The sequence below is a fragment of the Heptranchias perlo genome, chromosome 31 (assembly GCF_035084215.1).
Source record: "Heptranchias perlo isolate sHepPer1 chromosome 31, sHepPer1.hap1, whole genome shotgun sequence".
NCBI classification, from domain to species: domain Eukaryota; kingdom Metazoa; phylum Chordata; class Chondrichthyes; order Hexanchiformes; family Hexanchidae; genus Heptranchias; species Heptranchias perlo.
This window is the reverse complement of record NC_090355.1, coordinates 15,948,769-15,957,875: the sequence shown is the minus strand read 5'-3', so window position 1 is coordinate 15,957,875 and position 9,107 is coordinate 15,948,769. Positions and strand designations below refer to the sequence as shown.

General features: G+C 45.2%; 1 protein-coding gene across 2 annotated transcripts in view; it reads left to right on the top strand.

The window, feature by feature from the left end:
• Nucleotides 1–7,090: 7,090 nt before the first annotated feature.
• whrna (whirlin a) overlaps nt 7,091–9,107 on the top strand; it is a 145,419-nt gene continuing 143,402 nt past the window's right edge. For both annotated transcript variants that reach the window (XM_067969617.1, XM_067969616.1), the window contains exon 1: nt 7,091–7,794. In XM_067969617.1, coding sequence (XP_067825718.1) covers nt 7,384–7,794 — 411 coding nt within the window. In that variant the 5' untranslated portion in view covers nt 7,091–7,383. The remainder of the gene's footprint in view (nt 7,795–9,107) is intronic.

Here is a 9,107-nt window from a genome sequence, read left to right as displayed (position 1 = left end):
TTTTTATTATGGCTTTAGAGGCCTTTGGGGGTTCTTTTCCTTCCACTGAGTAGCAAGGGACTTCTGACAACTTGAGGAATACGTCTGTTTCTATGCTCCTGCACGCATGGCACAATTGGAAGTCGAGTCCTGACTGCTGCCACAGATCTCTGTCAACAGGAACCATTGCACTACTGCAAGGTCTCTGATCCCTCCTGCATGGCTGTCTCCAGTGTGTTTTGAAGAATTTCAAGTCCAATCTTTATTGCATCTTGGGCTGTGAACCTGAATGCCTGTTAGAACATTCATGATAGAGGAAGAGAGAAAGAAAGAAAGAGAGAATTTGTATTTACAACCTCAGGATGTCCCATAGCACTTGACAGCCAATGAATACTTTTGAAATGTTGTCACTGATGTAATGTAGGGGAACTCTGTTTTATGTGATGTTCCAATTGTACTTGTCACTCTTGATGCACAACATTATCCGATTGGTTGGAAGAATCCCAAACTCTATCCAGATCAGCCTGCATTGTCTCATGCAATGAAACAGGTGACATGCTCACAAGGTTCTGCTCATGAAGGCTCCTTTGTTTCTTCAGTGGGCCCATGCAGTTGGAATCACAAAGTGGCTCAGCAGAACCCATGGCCATGATGTAGCTGTTGTTTTTGGCAAAGATATTTCCAGTTGCAGCAGCTATACTGTACAACATGGATATTGTCAAGGGAAATACCATTGTGTTTGTGTTATTTGGAGGAGGAAGAAAAGCAGGAAAGGAAAATAGCCAGGCAGAGGATATGGACCGCCTGTACCCGCTGTTACCCACAGACCCTTATCTGCAGGCAGAGGCACACCTAGATTGGCATGCCTGAGGAACACAGTCCTCACAGGCTGCACTTCACTTGAGATGCAATGGGACAGAAATTGCTTGCGAAATAACAGTCAGCGCAACAGATAGTGGCAAAATGGCGGAGCAAATGCGCAGTGAAACGTGGATATCCAGAACTTGGTCCTTCTGGTTTACCGGTGATAATGACAACTTCACATTAAAGGTATATTGCACACTGTAATCAGAGAAATCATTGAAAAAGTCTGAACTTGCTCATCTGCCCAGCTGGAAAGTAATTAATTACGCCACAAAACAGTTAGGCTTAAAAATACCAGGCCTAAATGAAGACTTAATGACTGCCAAACAACTGAAAATTAACTTTTAAAAATGTGGAGTCTCATTACTCCTTATTTTAATAGTTTTTGGTCATTAAAATTTTTTTTTACTTTTCCCTTCTGTCTCTTTAATTTAGTTATTTCTTACTCTTTTTTTCGCTGTCTAGAACTGTTTTTGCAAGGATTTTAAAGTTGTAACTTTCACTTCCTGGTTTTCTCGTTCGAGTCCAGTAGAGAGAGTTAACGCAACTTGTCATCAATGCTGCGATCTGATTGGTCGAAGGGAGAGTGCGATCCTCTCGCTTCTCCCATGGGTCCTAACTTCGCTTGAACTGACGCCGGGCTCTTCTCCGCTTCCTATTCGAGGAAGTGCCCAAAGAAAAGACTAAGTATAAGTTTGTGAGATAAGTATATATCTATGGAGAGTCGAGCACTGTTGGTTCACCGCTCCAAGCAATTTCTGCCCCATTAACAGTTGTGCTGTCTCCTGAAAACTGATTGTGATCCCCACCCCAAGTACTCATGTAGACATCTTCCAGTTCTGACGAAAGGCCATTGACCTGAAATGTTAACTCTGTTTCTTTTTCCACAGATGCTGCCTGACCTGCTGAGTATTTCCAGCATTTTCTGGTTTTATTTCAGAATTCCAGCCTCCTCAGTATTTTGCTTTTGACTCATTGTAGTCTTACTTCCTTTGCTGTTAACAGTGAATGTCATCGTGCAAATCTGTTTTAAAAAATCGGAACAATTTTCAATGTCGTTTCTCCATTTAGATCAGCACCATTGTCATCCAAAGGTGTTTGTCGAACCTTTTTTTCATTTGTTTGCCATTTACACAACATGCTGACATAAATAACATCAAAGAGTGTTTTGCGTCATGAAAACAGCAGTGAATCAGATATGTGTAATTTCATTGTAATGGAAATGACATGCGACTGTTCGTCCCTGGTAACAGTGCTCTTTTAAAAAGAAGAGGTCTCCCTGAAGGAATTACTAAAGCTATGATTTATTATGAGTGAAAGTATAATTGTAAATGCAGGAACGATTCAACATCACCACAGCTGCTTTCATACTGACACTGATGTGGAGATGCCGGTGATGGACTGGGGTTGACAATTGTAAACAATTTTACAACACCAAGTTATAGTCCAACGATTTTTATTTGAAATCTACAAGCTTTCGGAGGCTTCCTCCTTCCTCAGGTAAATGTGAGGAAGGAGGAAGCCTCCGAAAGCTTTCTAGCGTTTCTATGTGTTGCATCCCCTGTGGCTTCAGCAGAGATAGCAGAAGGTTGATCAGATAGATAACTTCCCTGACTGCTGAGATGCTCTCGACCTACGACATCTGGATTTTGGAGCCCTTGAGGGCCCGGCCAAAGACTGCTCCACCTGCAGCTGTGCAGGGGAAGACTTGGCCATCAGGAGAGGAGGCAGCATTGCATATTGGTTGGGGGGGGGGGGGTGGGGGGCAATGTGTGAGATGTGGGAGTGGTGTCCCCTTTCTCCATCATCCCTCTCCCGGGCCAGTGCCACATCACTCCCACCACTCTGCTGGATAACAGGTTGGTGAACAGATGTGTCGCGTGTAAGGCCACGGATCTGTCATCCTGTTTAAGGCGGCAGACAGGTTGGCATCCAAAGTTTGCTCAGCCGTTGTCATGGCCTCCGTAGACTCATTTGAGATCTATGCTTGAAGCTCATTGGAGGCTGCCACTCTCTCCATTGCAGATAATCTCGCATTTACCTGTGACAACAATCCACTGGTGATGGAGCTGGACACCTCCATCATTTCTGGTATTGTGGAGAGTGTGTGTGACACTTTTTCCATTACCTCGCAAAGTTGCTGCTGCACCTCTATCATTCTCCTTTTCAACGATGCCCTCCAGGGTTCAGCATCTGTGCCCAGCTGAGCAGAGCTTGGAGAGGAGTGCGCCCCCCGATGCGGACTCTCCACAGCTGCCCCTGCCACCAGTGCCTGCTCGTGCATACTTGTGAGTGGTGAATCACCAGGTGACAACCCAACTATCTGTCTAACAGGACCCACTGAAGTGCGAGTATCTGCGCTGGTGCATGGATGTATGTCCTGTGACGGTGCACCCTCAGAAGGAATGAAGTCCTCTGAGGAATCATTGTCTTCCATTTCCCCTGATTATTCTTGAAATCGTGAAGGCCCCGGAAGACAACAGAAAGCGATATGAATTATTCATCGGAAAAGTGACAATCTTTCGAATGACCATACTGAGGTTGATAAAATCAATTCATCATGTGTGTGAAAGATGTTAAAATTCTGTCACCAGCCATCTGCGGGTTGCCAGTCTCTCCATCTCCGATGGATAGGCATGCAACTGTCCCACTTATTTCTACGGCCTCCTCCTCCACATCTATCAACTCCACTATATGCGGTCGACCACCTCCAGTTCTCATCCTCTCCTTTGCATTTTGCACTCTCTTCCCCTCAAGTGAAGAAAGATCAGACCCGTGAGTGACTGAAGGTGACTTATTCACCTGATGGACGTATTGCTTTGGGTGAGGCTGACAATGAAACAGATGCATCAGAGGGTGACTATCAGACAGATACAGCACATTGCATCAGGATTGGGGTGAGTGGCAGTGGTGGGTGAATAAATGGGGAGGTGAGGAAGTGCATACAAAGTGAAGGGCGGTTGATGCTGAAACTTAAGTGGATGTGAGAAGTTACGTGATGGCGTGCTAACACAGTGGTGGGGAGTGGGGGGCGGTGTTGCATTTCACTGGATGTGGGTGAATCAGCAACTGTACTCACTTTTCCTGACCTGGTTAGGTCATTAAATCGCTTCCTCCACTGCAGCCAAGACATGGGCACTGTGCTCCTGCTGCTGACCTGTTCTGCCACCTCCAGCCATGCCTTCCTGATGGCAGAACCAGGTTTCGTCCTCCTATCACCTGGGTATATCACCTCCCTCCTGCTTCTCACAGCAGCCAGTAGTATCTCAAGGGAAGAGTCTGAGAACCTGGGTGTTGAATTTCCCCTATGTCCTTCCATTTCGCTTTTTACTCCTTTCTCCTTCAAAATCCATTTTTGCATTGGCCCCTTAAATATTGGGCTTTAAATCACGTTATGCGAGTGCTCAGTATGCCCGCTGCGCAAAACCCAGAGCTAACATTAAGTGCCTTCAATTGAGTTGCGATCGCTCAATCCAATGCGTTCAAGTCACTTCCAGGTTTCCCATGCGATTATTTATCCACCTGCTGAGTTCCCGTCTCCATGCTAAAATCTTGCCCTGTGAGTCAGCTCCTGAAAGGAGATTTTCTGTTTCAGGGCTGTTTATGTGCTGGGTATGCATTTTACAAAAATTGTGCACCCAAACCTGTGATTTTTGCATCCGTAATAAACAGAAAATCACGGGCTGATGGAGCATGGTTTCCCAATGTACACTCACAGCATGCACCAGGAATGGTGAAGTGGAAAATCTCCCCTTTGATATTTACACTAATCCAGATCCCCGATCCGAGCAGCAGAAACATGAAAAAAGTCTCTTGCAATCAATCCAACCTAAAGAAGCACAAAAGTAATATAAAATAGCTCACGAATGTTCATTCACTATTTCATAGTGTTTGGCTTAAGCCGTCAATCAGAATGGCTTGAATCTGATTTTTAAAAGAGACGCTTCACGATCATATTGGTCCTTTGGTGCCATTTCAATCAACAGATAACAAGAACAATTTCAGTTTTTTTAAGAGCAGCTTTCCACAGTTGCCAATCTGCAGGTACTGTTCTGCTTGGGAGGGAGAGACAGAGCAAAAGATAGATCACAGACACATCCACCACTCCTGACACTAATGTTATTGTATCGATCAGTCAGCACACAACACTTCTTAAACCCTGATTTCATTATATTTGACTTGCCACTTTCCTGCAGTAATTAAGTACATTGGGGTTTCTAATAACATTGTAGTATCTATTCGGAAAGTCAGTAATAGAAATGAATGAAGTGTATCTTAAGATTTTAATACTGTTTTCTTAGTAATTCAATTGTAATATGACCATCTTCAACTTCGACTGAGGTTTTCTGCACTTTTTGTTTCAAATACATTCTTACCATTGTTTTCAGTATGAATAGGGTTTTTCACAGGGGTTTCAGTTGCATATCCCATTCGCCGGTCCATCACTGATATCAAATGGTGGGATTATGAGATTTAAGATTTTATTTACTGATCAAAATTGTCATGGGGACAAGATGTCCAACAGGAGCAGAACCTGCAACTAATCTGAAACATTTTAATTGTTGTGCTCTCAGCACTTTTTCCATGTTTCCACTTTCACCAGAGCTGAAAATTCCTCCAGCAAGTTGCTTTCTACTCTTTTATTGAACCAATTAGGAGACACTGGGTTGCCCCAAATAAATTAACAAAATTGCCCCCTTTTTAGAGGGGCACGAACAATAAATACCCAAATCATAAAAAACAAAGGAAACTTATCAAATTAGATCAGAATATTATTTACACCGTCCGCTATGCACTCCAGTCCCTGCAGTACCCACCGGTCACGGAAGGCCTCAAGCATACTGGCGCATGCATGCTTCTTCTCCAGGGCCACCCGGGCCCGGAAAAAGCCACCAGAGCGACCACCCCCACGTGCCGCGTCCAACCTGGACCTTTGGATGGTCACCTTGGCCAGGCCCAGGAGCAGACCCATAAGAAAGTCCTCCGACTTGCCCGTGCCCCCCGCGCTGGGTGACCAAAGATCAGGAGCGTGGGATGGAAGTGCAGCCAGAAGTTGAGGAGCAGCCCTTTAGCTTCTGTGAAAAACAAGCAATTCATTTCTTCCTTCATCTTCCATCCTTCATTGATTCTTCCTCCATTTTCCTGCTGCAGGTGGTGTATTTTTGTAGTTTTACTTCCAATTAACTAGAAAATTTGGAACAATGTCTAATGCTTAAAGACCTCCATCCATCCATTAGATGAAGTTGGAATATTTACTATATTTGCACTTTATAGTGGTGTTTAATCTTTCCTCAGGAGAATATTAGTCAACTCCCTGAAGCAGAATATGTTCATAACAAAATAGGAACATAGGAACAGGAGCAGGCCATTCAACCCCTCGTGCCTGCTCCGCCATTTTATAAGATCATGGCTGATCTGTGATCGAACTCCATATACCTGCCTTTGGCCCATATCCCTTAATACCTTTGGTTGCCAAAAAGCTATCTATCTCAGATTTAAATTTAGCAATTGAGCTAGTATCAATTGCCGTTTGCGGAAGAGAGTTCCAAACTTCTACAACCCTTTGTGTGTAGAAAAGTTTTCTAATCTCGCTCCTGAAAGGTCTGGCTCCAATTTTTCGACTGTGCCCCCTGCTCCTAAAATCCCCAACCAGCGGAAATAGTTTCTCTCTATCCAGCCTATCTGTTCCCCTTAATATCTTACAAACTTCGATCAGATCACCCCTTAACCTTCTAAACTCCAGAGAATGCAACCCCAATTTGTGTAATCTCTCCTCGTAACTTAACCCTTGAAGTCCGGGTATCATTCTAGTAAACCTACGCTGCACTCCCTCCAAGGCCAATATGTCCTTCCGAAGGTGCGGTGCCCAGAACTGCTCACAGTACCCCAGGTGCGGTCTAACCAGGGTTTTGTATAGCTGTTCCATGCTTGACAAACAGAAGAAAAGAAGGTGGATTAAAGTTGCTGAATTGCACTCACACTGAATTTTGAATGGAAGTTTATGACTTTTAACAGTTATCAGCGATGTAGAAGTGGGTGGGGCAGGTTCTTCACCGGGAACAAAGCTGCTCCCTGAGCACCTGAACCCATTTCAGGGTCTGCACGGGTGCAGACCCCACTGCCCCATCCCGCACGTGCCCGGCCGACGCGTCCTGGATGTAGCCGCCGTCTCCTGGCAACAACGTCGGGCTGCGTCATTTCCGCGCGGAATGACAAGCAACGATGAAATTGACAAGTGCAGCTGAGCGCGCGGGAGAGAAGCCGTGAAAGTGGAGGGAGGCGGGCCGGCAGCCGGAGCTCAACTGGGCGATCAATGCCACACGCAGCCAGTCCCCGGGGAGGGCAACTCGTCGGCGAAATGCAGACGGAGGCAGGAGTAGAGACTTCAGCGGAGCCCGGGGACTGCGCTGCTCACTGCCCCTGATCCCATCTGCAGTGCAATCCGTCCCGGTCCGGGGAGATTCTGCAAACTGGGGAAACTGCACATCTGCTGTTGATACTTTTATTTCCCCCCCCCCCCCACCCCCGGCGTTTCTCACCATGTCCACCGATCTCGAACGGATGTCCCTCAACTCCTCGGCTAACTCTATGGTTTCGGGCGTTGGATCCAGCGGGCGATCCTTATCGTCCAACGTGAGGAAGCTGCACAACGCTCTTAATGTTTTATTAAACGACTACGAGAGGGAGCAGTTCATCCACTGCCTGAACGTCTATCACTCCAAGAGGAACGTCTTCGACCTGGTGCAGACTCTGAAAGTTATCCTCAACAGCCAGAACAAGAGGCAACTGCTGCCCATGTTGAGGCTCGTCATCCCCAGGTCGGACCAGCTGCTCTTCGATCAATACACCTCCGAGGGACTCTATCTGAAAACCGACCTGCTGCCCAACAGTGGCACTCTGGGCACCGAAAGCTTCAGCGAAGCTCCGTCCGCCGGTTCCAGTCACCTCCACGTAAGTGCGACCCGTTCTGTTCCACAGAGACAACTTTGATGGGGAAAATAAAACAAAAAAACCAGATTAAACTCCTTAATTTAAAGTGCCAACATCCGGAACCAAACACTTTAAAAAAAAGTTTTTTTGTCCTGTCCGCCTGTCACAAGATGCTATTTCTAAATTCAGTTTTGCCTGTACTGAACTTCAGATGTTCCTACTAATATTTATGTTGGTCCTAAGTGCACTAATAATGGAATAAAATACCGTGTTGAATATTTTAGAGATAAGCAGAAGTTTTGAGATCAGTTGATTTTACATTTAACGTTTATATTTCCAGTTTTACTTCTCTCAAATGACCCCCCATGAGTAATGTCATGGTGAGTAATGTCACACTGAGTAAATGTCACAATGCAGTTACCTGTTACAAACATTTGCACCAATTACTTAACACGAATCAGCTTGGCCAGGAAACTCGTGTCTAATCCAACAGAGCGCAGCAGCTGACTTTATTATTTATGCATGGACCATTTTATTAATGCTCTGAAACCTTTCATTCTTGGCGACGATATTCTGGTCGAGAGAAGGGTCTCTGTAAAATGTTCTAATGGCGCAGTGAGTGGATGCGGTGCTTGTGACTTCCCAGGGACTGACTGGATGGCACCAAACAGCCATTCGGAAGACTCAGATAGAATTAAAAGCAATAACTTCAAAATGTTCTGTATTTAATGAATCCTTTTAAGACAACACGGGGACCGAAGCTGATCGGAAAGACCGAATGAGCTCCAGTCACTGCAGTGAAGCGTTCAGAATAAACAAATACCAGTGCGGAAAATAATCAAAAGGTTAAGTATTGTTCAAGTGGAAGAGTATGATCATTCAGCTCTTACTGCTGTCGAATCAGTTATGTCACTAGAAAAGTCGCCAATATTTGTCACTCGGTATAAATGTATCTAACCCCCCACCCCCGAGCCCAAGATTCAGGGTTAATGCCCGACCGTGAGAAGAATTTTCATTTTTATGAATTCACAAAAAGACCCTTCGTGACCTTAAGTATTGACGGGAACTCGTAGGAACGAGATGTGTCTTTTCAAGGGCTGTCTGATCAACGACGAGCAGAAAGTCATTTGAAACGCTCAGTGTCGGGAGAATTGAGTGTCTAAAATCAAAGAGATCAGAGCAACCGAGCAAATGAATGGGGCATCCGTGTAGGTTCTGTAACGAGAATCATTTGCAACGTGTCTAAGGAAGTTTCACATCACGTTAAGATGCTGGAAAGCAGCTGTTTTTCTGGATTGAACCTTTAGATTTTAGTTCAGTTTTATCTGCTGCAT